Consider the following 17,381-nt stretch of genomic DNA (forward strand, 5'->3'; position numbering starts at 1 on the left):
TCAGAAGATGGTTATGGCAGTGAAGGCAGTGGAGTCAGCTGTAACTTGTCTTCTGTTCTTGGGCTATCTAGAGTTAGCCTGTCTATCTCCAGGTTCTTTTAGTTTCAGGCTACCGCCTAGGTTACTACCATACATCCATCTATTTTGCGCAGTGCATTCAGCTGTTGATAAATAATAAACGAATTAATAAATAAACTTTAAGGTAGACCACCCTTGTGGGAGACATCATTGCCACCTACAGGGCTTCAAAAGGCAAGACAGTCGGTAACAGGGCTTGGAGTACTGCATAATACAACAAACGGAATGAAACAGGAATGCGTTTGGCTATCCGAGCAGTCACACCGCGTGCACAATCTACTCCACACCCTTTTAATTTAAATATTTTGCTCAGTGCTAGGAAAAGAGGCACACTTGCTAAAGCAGGATTAAGTACATATCTGCATAAACCTAAGCATATTTCACTAGCACCTCCTAGAGGCCATGTGAGGATATGAGGCTCGGGGGTGATCACAGGAGCAAACCCTTTCCGTGTATTGTGAGTTTCACCTTTTCTCCTCCCCGCCTCGCCCCCCCCCCCCTTCTCAAATCCACCCGGGCTGTGCCGCCCAGAATGAGAACTAAATTGTTGAAGTAGTTTGGCGATTCTAGGAGGCCTTTTAGAGGTGTAAAGAAACTACACAAAAGACGAATGAGATCGTTTGAGACAATTAACATTAAACACACGTATAGGGGTTTCAAGCTCAGTGTTAGGAAGACTACTATATTATGCACTTACTATTTAGTTCACACACACACATACACGAATTAATCTGCGAAGTTCCAAGGTCCAGACCCAGGTAACACTGAACTTGACTTGGGTTTTTAAAGGGTCTACACTCTCTTGCCTGGTTGCTGGGAATGAGGGCTGGGAGGCGCTGATGCGAGGGCAGAGCTTGAGTGTCTGTAGGAGTAGCTGTTCCAGAGAATTCATTACTTTCTAATCGCTCTGATTTTAGATCAGCAGAGCGTGCCAGGCGGCGGTGGAGAAAATGATTGAGGGAGGACGACACGACAGGGAACGAGTCGTTCACCCTTCGGAGAAGTCTAGGCGCTTTGTAAGTAATTCACGAACGTTAGGGAAGAAAGAGCCCAGCGGCTATGAAGTTGCAACACTTGTGCGCGTCTAAATCCAGCTGGGTTCCGAGCGCCGGTCCCGGTCCCTCTCCCTATTTAGTTCTCGGCTCCTCCGCGCAGCGCAGGTTCGGCAGCGGATTATAGAGGCGTGGGAGGCACGATAACGAGGACGTGCCCGGGCTTAAATGCAGTCCTCCCGGCTGCAAACGTTTCGTCCTGGCACCCGCACCTCGCAGGCCCACGAAGAGCACAATTGCCACCCAGGAGAGAAAAGGGAAGTGTGGGGCACGGGGAAGGGTAGGAAACTTTGCCCAAGGTCAGGCAGCAATTAGGCAATAGCCAAAGCCCGGAAGCGGAGCTTCCCACCTGCTGCTGTCCAAGCTGGGCGCAAGCTCCTCCTGCCCAACCAGGGCCAGACTCCCGGATCGGGCTGGGAGGCTGGAGGCGGTGGAAGCCGCAGCAGGTTCTCCTGGTTGGCAGAAGCTTGGACCGCGGGTGTAGCATCCTCCCCTCCCCGCCGCGGTTTTCGGGGCCGGACGCGTGGCCAGACGCGCTGCGATTGGCCAGCAGCGGCCCGGAGGCGGAGCCAGGCTGGCCGGGATATTGCAGAGCGCACTGGAGCCCTGGCCAGCGCGCAGCCTTTCCCGGCGCCGGAAGGTTTGGTCTTGGGAATTCTGGTTTGCTTTGGCTCATTCGCTCTCACAAACTACTGGATCTTACATGCCTCTGTGCCCCCCTACTTCCACTCTATGTCCCCATGCTCCTGCGCCAGCAACAGGTAAGGGCTGCTGTGTGTTTTCTTCCCTCCTTCTGTCTCGCTGCCTATGTGTCCTGGGGAGTGGACTCGGGCTGCTGTTCCCGGCTTTACCCTGCCCCGCTGCTCCAGTGGTGCCCCAGCTGTCACGCTGCAGGAGCGCTCACCCACGCTCCCGAGTCCCAGATCATGCCTATAGAGTTTGTGTGCGCACCAGAACATCCCCAGATCTAAAAATACTGAGATATGCTTGGAACAGTTGAGCAATAGAAACATTTCTCTGCAGCATCTGTTTGTGCTCATAACTTCCAATGCACCAGCTGTAGCAAGATACTGAGTTTGGAGACAAGGGCAAGGGAGCTCGCGTTCGATTCTCGCTCTAAGGGGGAAAAAAGGAGGAGAGGAGTAGTGTATCTAGAATACTGGTCTTAGACCTTGGCACACATTGGTACTCAGCAATAGTTTTGATCTTTGGCCTTTTTTCCTTCTTTGTCATTGCTTCAAGTGTAGCGTCGAGTTCCAAACAGAGTGAGAGACTCAAAGTTGCTTTGCTGGGAAAGGGAGCAGGAGCCCGAGTTGGAATAGAGCCTAAAGACAGCAAAACTTTCACACCATTATGTTGCTCTCCCCTAAGCAACTTGTGATTTTTGATAATAATAGTACTAATACCTAAGTTGAAGACAGCGTGGTTTGTAGGGAGGCTAGTGGTGGAAACGACTTTTTCTGTAAAAAAGATTGCATCATAACATAGACTCATCTTGACAATTAAAAAAAACAGAGAGACAGGAAGTGGGTATTTCAATGTTTGTGACTGGATAAGTGTATCTATAGGATGGTAACCAGGATATGGCTGTGAATCCTGGGAATTTTCATAAACTCAGAATTTACCTGTTAGGAAATAAGGCATTATTTGAAAACATATTTTGGGTATGCAAAGAATGCATATTGACGTTGACTACTTTTTTTCCCTCGCACTAATCTAGAAGCTGTTGTATGTCTGCTGTATATTACTGTGCACTTGTAAGTTTTTTCCTGCTCCCTCCCACTCCCCACCGGGAGTGTGATATTTATATTTGCCATTATCCTGAAAAATCTCCACGCTCAGTGGTAAGAGGTGTGACTTCAGGGACTGTGGGAGGGGTGAGAGTTAGGGTCAAGGTCATTTCACTTTGCCTCCAGCCCCTCCCCTCATGTTTTGTTGGTGCTTCCTTTGATGTCATTGGTGCATTGGTGTCATTAGGAATATTTTTTCTCAACTCTGGTGAATTTGGCATTTAAAACCTTCACAGTATTTCCAATTCCTTGAGACTCTCCAGTTATGGAACCTCTGGTTAGCTGGCGAGTCCTTGTATGACTTTTGAGTAGCATGAAAGATTGACCACATCTTTACCTTGAACAGGTTGAGTGTTTTCAGTTTTTCCTTCTTCTTCTTTTTTTTTTTAGTGTATTTTTTGTTTATCAAATGCGTATGTTTTTCCTTCTTCTTCTTTTTTTTAGTGTATTTTTTGTTTATCAAATGCGTATGTTTTTCAGCATTTGCTCCATGCAGTGTTGAGTGTGAATGTTGTAGTGATCACACAGAGAAATGGGTATTCCCTTCCCCTCCCCTCTCCTCCCCTCCCATTCCCTTCCCCCTCCCTCCTGTTTACTGAGCTTCTAAAAGGTTGCTTTGCTAGCAGTTGTGCTCACATAGCAACATGTGCTCAGAGCACACTGGGGCTGGTGTATATGGCGTCAGCTGGGGAATAGCTGCTCTAAACACTTATTAGCAGACCTCTCTCTTAGCCTAACACACTCTCTTTTACTATACTTACTTAGTGCCCACACTTAGTGAGGAACTTTCTTTTTCACCACACCATGACCATATCATGGGATGCATTGTTCTCAATTATTGTTCACAATGACATTTTTCTGGTATTTTATAATCCGTATTGGAAATATGTTTTATATAGTCGAAGTAATTTAGGGTCACTCATTATGTTATCTCCTTTACCCCCTCTTTTCTTTTTAATCCGTAGCTTTCTCTCCCTTAACATCTACCTAAGATTGAAGCACTGGACTATTTTTTTCCATTGCTTATGCTTAATTTTGGCTCAGCCTATAAATAGTCTTACCATGAACAACACCACATGTAGCCTTTCAACTTCCCAGAAGTCTTTTCTACCTCGTTGGTTATAGCCTGGGTGAAGTGATGCTTTGTGTCTTTCAGATTTACATCGGGCCCTTAACTATTTTGGCTGAAAGGGGAATTCACACACATTGTTCATCCAATCAAATATCAATTCTCCTGAGTTGTTCCCATCAGGGAATTCCATCACTTAGTGTTCTGCTCTGCTCTTAATCGGTTCTTTCTCAAAAAAAAAAAAAAATTCTTTTGAATCTATCCCTAAAATAAAGTTGCACAGAAACCCTGTTCCTCATGGAAGTTTTCCCAGATGCTCACGAATTTTCAGTAAGAGATTTTCAGTAAGAGAAGAGCAAAGACGTTTCCTGCTTGCCTGAAGCCACTTGGCATGTGGGCAGTTCATAGGAAAGCCACTCTTCATAGTGGGCTATTAACACAATTCACCTTTCAAACTTTGGCAGGTTCTAGATTTTTGCAATGTCATCAGCTCCACACATATACACACATAAATCTGTTTTGGAGCATGTCTATTCAAAGTGACAGAAGTCTTCATTTTGTCCCAAAAGATTCTTGCTTCCCCTTTCTGGACAGAACATTTGTAAATGAAGTTCTGCATGAGTAACAGATTCTGTCATTAGCAATGGAAACAAGACAATAATAGTCGCTCAATCCAGGCTCTTTTCAAGGGGTCTAAATGGGGAAAGCTATTCAGAGGAAGCTGGTAATGTGTGTTTTGTGGAATTCAGACTAATGTCCTGGGGTCAAGATTTTTTGGAAAGTCGTAATTCAGTCTTTAGATTTCCTGTGGTGGTTATGCTTTAATCTGGCAAAGTGCAGAAAGAAGTCAGTCAGGAGAAATTTGAGACTGCCTACTCATGGTCCCTAATGCTAACTCAGAGGGGTGGATTGTTTTGAATCACGAAAAGGAAATTTCTTGGTGTCAGCTTATATGTTTCTGAAGTCAATCTGAACTCAAGGATACTAGCACTAGATGATGCTTTTTCCCCACCCTTTTTTGGTGGTGGTGGGGAAGTACACCTGTATTTGGTGTTAAATCACCTCAACCTGTTTTTGTGTAGAAATGCTTGGCAATTTCACGTGAGCCAAATAAGCTGGAATCACTGGTAAAAAAAGAAAAGTTCTTTCCCTGTCCAGGATCTAGCACCCTGAGGAATAGGAGTCCTGTTTCTTTTGTCCAAGTACAAACTTCACAAGGAAGCAGACAAAACATTGAAGCAGGTGGAAGATTGAGAAGGCACAGGAACTTCATTTTATAAAGTAATTCAGAGACACTTTCGAATCGGGCATCATTTAGGTGTCAAAAGCTGCCAAAATGTAGCACACATTGCAATTTTCCCAGATGACTAATCTCAGGAAAAATGTGTTGGGGCACATTCTTGCATAATAACTTGGATGAAGAGGGAGAAGTGAAAAGACTGTAACCATTTTCAAAGACAGTACACCTTACCTTTCTGTAAAGGGGTGCACACAAAGAGATAACATGCTTTGCTTTTTTCTTTGCAAGTGGCTTGACTGACATTGCTTTAGTGACCTGCTTCATTTTAGTACAGTCTGGGGGCAGAAAAAATAAGTGGAGTCCTTATTATTAGGATTTCAACAGATTTCTGACCTTTTTTTAATCTGTTGGTTTTTGTTCTCTTTTAATACAGGGTTAGATTTGGGGGGGGGTTGAAATGTGGGGGAATCACTTTTATTTATTTGTTTTAGTTCTGTGCTGCATTAATTTATAGTCCATAAAGAAAACACCCAGACTTCTGCTTAAGCATTTGTTAGTTGTCCAGGAAAACATAGTATCTTTGGGGCCAAGGAGAGCCGTTAAAGGCGATAGATAGTTTTTACCCAGAACAGGATAAGGCACGAGGAGAAAACTGAGACTATTGTTTGTTCACATTAGGTAAAGGTGAGTGCCTTCTCCATAGGAACGTATAGCAAACAACAGCACTGGGAAGTGAAAGTAAGCTGGCTGACATTTATGATCCTTTCCTACCAAGTTGCCTCTGTTTGGGAAAGCCCAGGATTGGACTCTCATGAAATGAGTTCCTGTCTTATCTCAATCCACTAAAGATCTGGTCCTTTGGCACAAAGGTGCTTACTTCCAAGCCTGTCATTATACCTGGCAGTCCCATCTCCAGAGAATTTCAGGACTCTAATTGCTAAGCAACGGAATCATTCTCTATTCCCCAGAGCTAACTTGAGGCTTCAAGTCAGAATCATTTGCACTAACAGATGTTATCAGATATTTCTACATATTGACTGCTTGAAGTGTGTACGCTGATGAAGCCAGCCCAAATAGTCTTCAGAATTTGAGAATTCGTTTCAGATGATTTTAAGGACTGTCTGCTCAGTTTCATCATTTAAACAAAACAATTGGTGCCTTCTGATTTCAACCTTGTCAGAGTCTCCCCTAATGCACCTGCAACTCAATGAATACGAACATTCTGCATTTGTATGGAATGTTCTCTAGCTGTGTCTGAGTTCTTAATGCTTCATGACAAACCTTGGAGTTAAAAAGTCCTTCTTCTGGTTAATTACTTGGGACCTTCACAAGTAAAGAAAACAAAAGAAGAGAATGAGAGGGGAGAGGTAGACCCATAAAACAGACTATTTTAGACTGCTTACAAGATATAGGAGAAAAGGCACCTGACATTGTGGTGGAAAGACTAGTCACAAACAACTAACCCTTCTGTGTTTAATGATTTTGTGCTTTTAAATAAAACAATTATTTTAAGGCACAATGATTAAAAAACCCAATAATTTAACATAGGCTGTGCTTATCTCTATCTGAGTCTGTGTGTCTTACTAGGAAATGCTGCCTTAGGGTGTAGAGCCCTTAATAATGAATTATTTTGTAATGAATGCTCTCTCTGTTTTCGGCAGGACCTGTTCTCTGGATGACAGCTGAGTTACTGAGGTAACTCTGCATGTCAGTAGACAGACCTTGGTAGAACCTCAAGGCTCCTGGAGACCCCCATCTCTCCTTATTTTTTTTGGTGTGTGTCCTCACTGAGCATTCAAAACTGTTTCTCCAAAGGGTTTTGCAAAAACTCAGACTGTTTCCCAAAGCAGAAGCACTGGCGTCCACAGCAGAAGCGATGGGCAGTGTGCGAACCAACCGCTATAGCATTGTGTCTTCAGAAGAAGACGGCATGAAGCTAGCCACCATGGCGGTTGCAAACGGCTTTGGGAACGGGAAGAGCAAAGTCCACACCCGACAACAGTGCCGGAGCCGCTTTGTGAAGAAAGATGGGCACTGTAACGTTCAGTTCATCAACGTGGGCGAGAAGGGACAGCGGTATTTGGCCGACATCTTCACCACGTGCGTGGACATCCGCTGGCGGTGGATGCTGGTTATTTTCTGCCTGGCTTTCGTGCTGTCCTGGCTGTTTTTTGGCTGTGTGTTTTGGTTGATAGCTCTGCTCCATGGGGATCTGGATGCACCAAAAGAGAGCAAAGCTTGTGTGTCTGAGGTCAAGAGCTTCACGGCTGCCTTCCTTTTCTCCATTGAGACCCAGACCACCATCGGCTATGGTTTCAGGTGCGTCACCGACGAATGCCCGATTGCTGTTTTCATGGTGGTGTTTCAGTCCATCGTGGGCTGTATCATCGATGCCTTTATCATTGGCGCAGTCATGGCGAAGATGGCCAAACCGAAGAAGAGAAATGAGACTCTTGTCTTCAGTCACAATGCTGTGATCGCTATGAGAGATGGCAAGCTGTGTTTGATGTGGCGAGTGGGCAATCTTCGGAAAAGTCATCTGGTAGAAGCACACGTTCGAGCCCAGCTTCTCAAATCTAGAATTACTTCGGAAGGGGAGTACATCCCCCTGGATCAAATAGATATCAACGTTGGGTTTGACAGCGGAATTGACCGTATATTTCTGGTGTCCCCAATCACTATAGTCCATGAAATTGATGAAGACAGCCCTTTATATGACTTGAGTAAACAGGACATTGACAATGCAGACTTTGAAATTGTTGTGATACTGGAAGGCATGGTGGAAGCCACTGCCATGACCACACAGTGCCGTAGTTCATATCTGGCAAACGAAATCCTTTGGGGTCACCGCTATGAGCCTGTCCTCTTTGAAGAGAAGCATTACTACAAAGTGGACTATTCAAGGTTCCACAAGACTTATGAAGTACCCAACACACCCCTTTGTAGCGCCAGAGACTTAGCAGAAAAGAAATATATCCTCTCAAATGCGAATTCATTTTGCTATGAAAATGAAGTTGCCCTCACAAGCAAAGAGGAAGATGACAGTGACAATGGTGTTCCAGAAAGCACAAGTACGGACACACCTCCTGACATAGACCTCCACAATCAAGCAAGCGTACCTCTAGAGCCCAGGCCCTTACGGCGAGAATCGGAGATATGACTGACTGGTTTCTTCTCTGGAATAGTTACGCTAAAACACAGTCTGTTGGTCAAAAGCCCAAAACAGTTATTCAGACGGTACTGGCGCAGAGGCGGTCAAGGCAGGTGGCCAGCAGGGATGGAGGGTAGCACAATGGTTTCAGAGAAAAACTCTTAAGCTCAAAGACTAATGGAAAGCACTAAACATGCCTCCCCATGACCTGATGGCACATATACAAGTTGTAGGATAAGTTATGGGGTTTTTATGTTTTGTTTTGTGTTTTTACAAGACTTGAACTTGCAGGCAAGCCTTGGTTGGGTATTTGACTTATCCAGAATGCTTCTCTTTAGGGAACAAGAATGTTTTTAATGGCATAACAAAGGCAAGACTCTGCCTTAATCTTGAAAAGCTGCTAACTACATGAACACAAACTGTATTTTTGTTGCAATGTAGTTTTTCTTTAGTGTAATTTAAAAGTCAGTATTGAACTCTGTTGAAAGCCCATGATATGCGCTTCAAAGTGGCAAGTATTTGGCTATTAGCTGCCAAAACAAAAGCCTGATTTTTTTGAGGCCAGTAATTTGTTTGCTAGAATTGATATTCATTCTCTCTCTCTCTCTCTCTCTCTCTCTCTCTCTCTCCCTCTCTAGTTACATAAGGGCATTATGTAACGCTAGCCAAATGGTAGCCTCCAGGTTTTTTTTTTTCCCTTTCATGATGTTGTTAATGGGTTATCTCAAATTTTAAGTTAGACTACCTAAAATAAATACCAAAGATAATGCACATTTTTGCACAGTGAAGCTCATACTAAAAAGGAAGGAGTGCTCCATAGCTGCCTTGATATCAAGAGACAATGACTGAACCTCAGCAAGACCTTGAACTGCCCTCTGGAAAATAGGACATTGTCCACACACAGTCGAGTAAGTGTAGTGCTTTTCACATTTTGTTCTTTCATGTGACTTTTGTATTAAAAGATGGAAAAGAAGGCGGAAGTGAAATTCACACACACACACACACACACACACACGCACACACGCACACGCACACACTATAAACATCTTTTCTCTCCTGCAAGATAGTGCTGGCTAGGCTAATGTATAAGGTAAGAGATGGTGACATGTTCTTAGATTTTTCTGGGTTTTTTCCTTTTTGCACATTCCAAAATTTATTCCATAAGATAGGACGTTGGTTGAATTTAGTCGGCGTCCTCAGAACTGAGCCATCCAATGTGGAAGGTAAATTGGCTGAAACCTTTGTGGTTGAATTCATTTCCCTGACTTTCAGGACATTTTCAGATTGACTTCGCCTTAGAAAAGATGCCATGCCAGCTCTAAGGGCTGGTTCTTTTGATCAGTCTATCAGGAGTGAGTCCTACAGTGTCCGAGAGGGCTGCAAATGCCAAAGTGGGGAGGGGGTGAGATGCCGACGAGCCTCTTTGAATGTAGTACCTCAGCTCAAGTATTCACGAGAGAGAGGAAAGTTTCTTCATTTCAATGGTAGAGGGTAGGACTGAAAATGTTTCAGAATTTTAGGGTCAACAAGAGCTATATAACATATAACACAGTCACAAATTAAGGAAATAATGATCTCAAAGGATTATTTCCCCTTCATGTATGTACACTTGTTATTGAATCTGAGCTGATCCTTGTCCTTTTGGACCCCTAGAGTGGGTGACTAAAGAGACATTGTTTTCCAAAAGTATCTCCTGCCTGGCTCCCTGATTGCTAACACCCCCCCCCCGACTCTAGCTTAATAATGGAATTATTTTATTTAATATTATTTTATTTTTTGGTCTAAAGTACCCTATCTGTGAATTCTGGGGTTACTGACTTTTCTTTTTAATTGGAGTCTCAAAACCAATTCTCTTATGGTGTTATATCCCTGTATGCCATTAAAACACAGCTTGTTCTAGAATCCTGTATTTTGTGAATTGATGTCTGTAATGGTCTCTGGGTCCTGAGCAGCCATATCTGAATGCAGTGCCTGCACAGTACGGTCACAGTATCTGCTGTGGTCAACCTTCCAAGTCCTTGGGTTTGGAAACGGGGGCGTTAGTTTTATGGAAACCAAGACAGAGATTGTCAAGCAAGTGGATGCGATCTGAAATCCAAATTTCAAGGCAGGTTCGGGAAGTTGGTTAGACAGTTGGAGGAACGGAGATTGAGGGGACGAGAGAACCGAAGAGGCAACAGTTTGGCTGGTGACAGTGAGAGGGCACCGAGGGCTTCAGCTGCTGCTATTTCTATATTTTGCAAAGGAAAATAATCAAACCAAAGAGTATTCAGTGATAAATTAAATGAAGATGCCATGGAGAGTGGGGGTGACCACAGGGAAGGCTCCTCCCAGACTCACAGTGCTGTCACTTAAAAAGACTTGAGGTTTTTGTTTTGTTTTGTTTTTTGCAAAAGGGGTTGGCACGGGGGCAGGAATGAGGGAGGGAAATCTTTCAACTTCTTTCTGAAATAGAGAAAAAAATATATAAAATTTCTGGTGCACAGGTTTGTTTGTTTTTTTCAAGAAAATTTTGCAGAAGCTATGTTTTTAAAGTGTACATTTTATAAAGTTTATCAGATATTTTCATATTTAAAGCCAAATGTAAATAGAAGTCTGTAAAGGGAAAAATTGCCATAGAAAGTATAACTTCAGTGCAGCAATTTCTGAGAGCTAGTACCTATATGCTACCGGTTAGCATGGTTTTAGCAAATATTTACCAGCCTTAAAAGGTTTGTATTGCTCTGTTCTTCGGTTATTTATTTCAGCATGGATTGTTCATTTGAAAGCTTTTTTTTTTTAGTTATTAGTATTTTAACAGTTACAACAGTTACATTAAATGGTATTTTTTTTTTCAAGAGCCAAGACACAGGTAATGCACAACATTTTTTGCTGTGTTTTACCTTCAAAACATTTGTCCTTATTGCCTGGGTCTTTTTAATTAGTGCACACACGTCATTAGAATGCAGATTGAAGAGACTTGCCATGAATGTCTGGGGTCTATTCCTGGATACATGTTGCTTCTCTATTGTAAGCAAACCCTGTTGAATTTACTTAGGATTTATTCACTTTTAAAGAATTTTTTTCCCATATCTGGCTGGGCATTATATTTTTTGGGAGGAAGCATAGATTCTTGGTTATCCTATTTTTGAATAAAATGTAGACAAAGTGAATTCTATTTTGATTATTGAGAAAGGAATAGTTTTCTATCCCTCTAAGTATATACTTGAATCAAGACATTTAAAGAATGTCTCACGATAGCACTGTAGTCATTTCCAAATTCCTGGAGAAAGTTATACCTTTAAAAAAAATTTTGTTCATGCATTATTTCTTCCCGTTGCTTCCTTTCTTCCCTACAAAGTTCCATCCCAAACCTCGACATTTATTTCATGAGCTGTATCCCCCCCAAATTATGTTACCCTTGCAAATAAAAAATGTCAATTCATATTATATGATAAGCCACTCAGTAAAGCAGTAAAGGCAAGAAGCTTGTCCTGAGAAGTAGAGTTTGTTTTCACTCTGTGTCTACTAATGTTAAGGTGAAAAAAAAAAGTGTTGCATAGCCACCCCCCCACCCCCAACTAGAATCTCTTTTCTAGTGACGTTGGGTTTCAGCTCTGGCCTCTGGTGAGTTGCATAACCCCGGCCTCAGACAATCGTGATAGTTATTATTTTGTTTGCCATCCTTTTGTATCTAAAGTCTTCCTGTTGTACTGCACAAACCATGGATTGTACATATTTTTATATATTATGTCTTATTTTATTATTTCTAAATAAAAACTTAAACGTTGAAAAGAAATCGGAGCAAAATCTCTGGGCTTCCTGTATATTTATGTAGACTCGCTGAGCTGTAAAGCAAATGTTCGTCCACATTGGGACAAACCCTGATGGTTTGCATGAATAGAGCCATAGAAATTGCCTAACAGGCAGGTGCAGTGGGTGGCGGATTAGTTTAATCCAAGTTTGAGGAAGTCGGGCTCATATTTTGTTTTGGGACAGAATGATCTAGGGAGAGAGAGGCTAGGAAAGACCAGAAGCCTGTATAATTTTATTAACCAATGTCACACTAATATATTCAATAAAATTTTTAAAGGAAATTTTAAAAAGATACCTTTATTCTTAGGGTTTAGAAACTAAAAGAAAAAGACCAAGAAACAAGAAAATGAAACTAACAAAAAAATATTAAGCTTTAGATTTTAAGTTTTTGGTTTAATGAGAATAATTCCTGTTCTTGGAGCCTAGACTCTGTATGGTGTTGTGCCTTATATATGATCTTATTCTCAAAAAACACATCAGGATATTCCTCTTCTTTTGTGGTAGAGATCAGAAGTAGGCAAATGTGTTTTCGACAGGGCCAGATAGTAAAAGTTTTTGGTTTGCAGAACAGTCTTTGTCTGAACTCTGTAACTCCACCCTTATAGCGTGAAAGCAATCACAAATAATATGAAAACAATAGTCTGGCAGTGTTTCAATAAAACTTTACTTGTAACTGCACGGGGTAGGTGAGATTTGGCCCATACCCTATCATTTGTCCATGTCTGCTACGATGAAGTAACTGAGGCTAGACTTTCAAGATCACAAATGACGGAAGTGGTATTAGAATTAGGTGTATCTGCCTCTAGACCTGGTTTAACCCACCAAACTATGTATTGTTTCAAGGCCTAAAGTTATGGAGGATAGATGGTCTCAGAGGAAGTATCACTTCCTCTCTACCAAATTTGGATTAACTTAACTGTTTTTCGAGACTGGAAATACTGAGAAAACCTGCATTCTGCTCCTTAATATTTCTTCCTTAAAAACTATGCATTTAACTCTGTTTAAATCTATCTCAACATGGTTTTAGGTTCTTAACACATTTTAAATAATCTAATCTTAACAGCCAACCTAAGGAGTAGGCCCTATTATTATCCCTATGAAAGAAATGAAGAAACCTAAGCTCAGAGAGACGGGGCATCGTGTGCGAGTCCACACAGCTCATACGTGTTAGAGCTGAGATGAAAACCGAGGCCCTTCAGCAGCGGGCTGTGCTTTCTATCACAGCTCTGTGATTTCCATTTGGAGGCATTCTTAGTGAAAGTGTCCCTGTCTCCTCCAAGGCCTTTCTGCATCTCAGTTTTTATTCACCGACGTGAGGAAAATGCTGCTTTGTCCACATGGGGCGCCGCTCCTCCTGGCATTGTCAGGGAGAAAGAGGGGACTCATGAAAAGTAGACTCATTGCAAATTTAAGCATCAGTTGTGGGATTTTGTACATTTCAAACTTCAGATTAATTTCAATTAACTAGGAATTGCATAGGCCTGTCCTGAGGCAAAACCACAAAGCTCTGCTACTAACCAAGCTTCACGTGTCACGGGGATGGCACGATCCTCCTGGTGACTAGCCTGTTATGCAAGAGGTGAAGTGGGAACTCCAGGCAGTGAGTTGAAAACTATAGGTCTCACTTATACTTTTAAAATATTTTTGTTATGTAAACATGCACGCATGCGCGCGCGCACACACAAATACACACACATACACAATGAAAAGGCAGGGTGAGATGTCAGAGTCCTTCTGCTTATGCCTTCTTCCCAGTGATGTCCAAACAAGGCCCCTGAAGTCTGGCCTTTGTAAGTAGCACATCTCCGCATACTATGTGTAAATAAGAAAACAGATTTTTCTCTTGAAAGGTCCTTTTTAGAGCCAGCAGCAAACTGACTAAATCAAATATATTTGCTTCCCCAAAATTAAAGAAGAAAAAAGGAGAAAGAAAGAAAGGGAGAGAGAGAGAGAGAGAGAGAGAGAGAGAGAGAAAGGAAGAAAGGGAGGAAGGGAGGGAGGGAGGAAGGGGAAGGGAGGAAGGGGAGAGGAGGGGAGGGGAGGGAAAGGAAGGGAAGGGAAGGGAAGAAGGAAGGAAGGAAGGAAGGAAGGAAGGAAGGAAGGAAGGAAGGAAGGAAGGAAGGAAGGAAGGAAGGAAGGAAGGAAAGAAGGAAGGAAGGAAGGAAGGAAGGAAAAAGAAGAAAGAAAGAAAGAAAGAAAGAAAGAAAGAAAGAAAGAAAGAAAGAAAGAAAGAAAGAAAGAAAGAAAGAAAGAAAGAAAGAAAGAAAGAAAGGTGAGCTCTATGCATTCTAAGTGAAGTAAAGAGCCAAATCCAAGATGACCATATTTTAAGATCTCAAAGACTCCTTTTTTCAAAAAGTTCAGCTGGAGGACCCTACTGACCTGATTTTAGCCACTATGCAAAGGTTGTTGTAATGACTTTTTCAAAAATTATATACTTACAATGTAACAACTGAAGGATGCAGGTGCAGTGAGATGAGCATAATAGTTGGCTCAGGAACAGGGTGACCCACTATCCTGGACTGCCTGGGACAGAGAGGTTTACCAGGGATGCAGAATTTGCAGTACTAAAACCAGGGAAGTTCTGGATACACTGGGATGAGTGAGTCGTCTACTTTGGAAGCTGGAGAAGCAAAGTAGTTGGGGAAATGGAGGGGAAGGACATTTAAGAAAAAAGAGGAAGGGAGGAGTTGGAGAGCAGGGAGCCAAATTCTGGGCAGGACTATCACTAACTAGCAAGAATAATAATGCAGAGTAATTACATGTAAGTGGCTCTCTCCAAATAACTGAAGTTTGTTGCCTCCAGGCATTCATTGTTTCAGAAGAATGGTTTTCTGGAATATGATACAATTCTTTGCCTTATTCAAACAAATGGCTTGTGTTATGTAATGCTTCCTTGTGTGGCACAAGCTCTTCCGGTAGGGTGCGCGGGTAAAAGTTTATCTGTTAAACCACCATTGCTGTTTTGTCCAGGGCCAGAAGTCCCAGAGTACCACTTAGGTCTCTGCTTCTGGTCTGCTTTGTTGAGAATATCAGGTAATTTATGATAAGGACAATGTAACTAATATCAGAATGCCAGGAAGGCCAGAAATGTGCAGGTAAGACACAGAAGACATGGCCTGAATGTAGGGATTTAGTGATGAATGTGCTCATTTTCAGAGGTGTTTTTTATTTCAGGCTTGAAATAATGTTCTGAGAGATTGAAGCTGTTAAGCAGTTCAGTGTCTAAAAAGCTTTATTCATTTTGACCAAAAATTTATTGAGGACTATCTTTTTGAGAGAGGGCGAGACAGACCTAAAGACAAAAAAGAAGAGAGAGAGGTGAGAAGCATCAATTCTTCGTTGCAGTTCCTTAGTTGTTCGTTGATTGCTTGTTCATTGATTGATTTCTATATGTGCTTTGACCAGGGGGCTCCAGCTGAGCCAGTCACCCCTTGTTCAAGCCAGTGGCCTTGGGCATAAACCAGCAACCTTTAGGCTCAACCAACCATGGGATCATGTCAATAATACGATGCTCAAGCCAGTGACCCCACAATTAAGCCAGTGACCCCACAATCAAGCCAGCGACCTCTGAATTTCGAACCTGGGACCTCAGCGTCCCAGGTTCATGCTTTATCTACTGCACCATCACTGGTCAGGCCTATCAAGGAGCTATTATTATACAGTTGGTGTTGGTTACTCAAAGTTTTCGATCTGGCCTATGTCAGCAGTAGATTACCATTTGGAAAAAGGGCAGTATAGGGATATATTTATTTTGTTTTAAAATCGAGAAAAGTAACTGGGTGTTAGATATAAAATGCATATGTAATAACTACCACTTATGGAGTACTTATGGCAGGTGAAGCAATGTGCAAAGATGTAGTTCTTGTTCTCCATATACAGAAAGCTTTGTTTAATTCTTTCTTCAGAGGTGTCACCATGGATTCAAATATTTTCTTAATGTCTTACTGGGAATGGTTTAAGTTGATTTTATAAAAACCCTGCTCCCATGGAAGCCATTCTTTCCTTTTTTTATATTAAATGACTGCCCAGACTCTAGACCAGGCATGGCCAACATACAGCCCACAGGCCGGATCCGGCCCGCGTAATGAGTTTATGCGGCCCACGATTAAATTTTTAATATTCTCCACACGACGCACTGTGGAAATGAAATAAGTGGTACTTTTAAATCCTTATACATAAACTATGATATCTAACCATTGTACAACAATGAAAGTTAAAATCTCAGCTACTCAGAAGCGAAAGTGTCTTTGATTATTGGAAAACGAGATATTTAAGAAAATAGTGATACGGAGAAAAGAATTCCGCGTGTGACTAATCTAGGGTTAACTTCCAATAATTGGTCGAATGGATTCGTGATACTTCTTTATTTTTTAAAAAAAATCTATTATAGCCTGACCTGTGGTGGTGCAGTGGATAAAGAGGTGACCTGGAACACTGAGGTCACCAATTCAAAACTCTGGGCTTGCCTGGTCAAGGCATATATGGGAGTTGATGCTTCCTTCTCCTCCCCCATTTCTCTCTCTCTCTCTCTCTCTCTCTCTCTCTCTCTCTCTCTCTCTCATTCTAACTCTCTCTCCTCTCTAAAATGAATAAAAAATTAAAAAAAGAACTTCAAAAAAAAATCCATTATAAAGACTTACAACTTTTGTACTCGTCTGTGCAATTTTTATAAGCAATTGAATAATGGAAAAAAACTTACCAAAGAATATTTAGTAATCCAGCTCAATTTATATTTGTGAACAAACTTTTTCTTTAATGAATCTAAATAAAAGTACAATAAGATCAAGATTGAATGATTTACATTTGGAGGCTGTGTTAAGAATAGCTACTACAAGTATAGAGCCAGATATTAAAAAAGTAATAGGTGATGCAAAGTGCCTCAACACGTCATATTAGTTTTTTTTTTAATTTGTTGTACTAAATTACTTACATTTATTCATAAACAAATTACATAATAAAATTTTGTTTATTTAAATGAATTGTTTTTGTATTTAACATTTTTTAATTTTAATATTTCATCCAGCCCATGAAAAAAGTTTTCTTTTTAAACTGGCCCAGGGGCAAAAACCGTTGGCCACGCCTGCCCTAGAAGATGCTTAGATGAGGTCTGTGATGATGTCACCTTTGTCTCATCACTTCTCTCATCCTGACACATGATCTAAAAGACATCCCTAAAGCAAGTATCTAGGTTTATTATATATAT

General features: G+C 41.7%; 1 protein-coding gene across 1 annotated transcript; it reads left to right on the forward strand.

The window, feature by feature from the left end:
* Positions 1–1,739: 1,739 nt before the first annotated feature.
* Positions 1,740–12,169, forward strand: KCNJ2 (potassium inwardly rectifying channel subfamily J member 2). The gene is made up of 2 exons (XM_066386750.1): positions 1,740–1,891; positions 6,891–12,169. The coding sequence occupies exon 2, from the start codon at positions 7,106–7,108 to the stop codon at positions 8,387–8,389; it is 1,284 nt and encodes a 427-aa protein (XP_066242847.1). The 5' UTR covers positions 1,740–1,891; positions 6,891–7,105; the 3' UTR covers positions 8,390–12,169.
* Positions 12,170–17,381: the final 5,212 nt, after the last annotated feature.

Source organism: Saccopteryx leptura, chromosome 5 (genome assembly GCF_036850995.1).
Source record: "Saccopteryx leptura isolate mSacLep1 chromosome 5, mSacLep1_pri_phased_curated, whole genome shotgun sequence".
In the NCBI taxonomy this organism is placed as follows: Eukaryota; Metazoa; Chordata; class Mammalia; order Chiroptera; family Emballonuridae; genus Saccopteryx; species Saccopteryx leptura.

Coding starts and splice junctions, on each gene's coding strand:
- KCNJ2 (XM_066386750.1), top strand. CDS start 7,106: ATGGGCAGTGTGCGAACCAACCGCTATAGCATTGTGTCTTCAGAAGAA.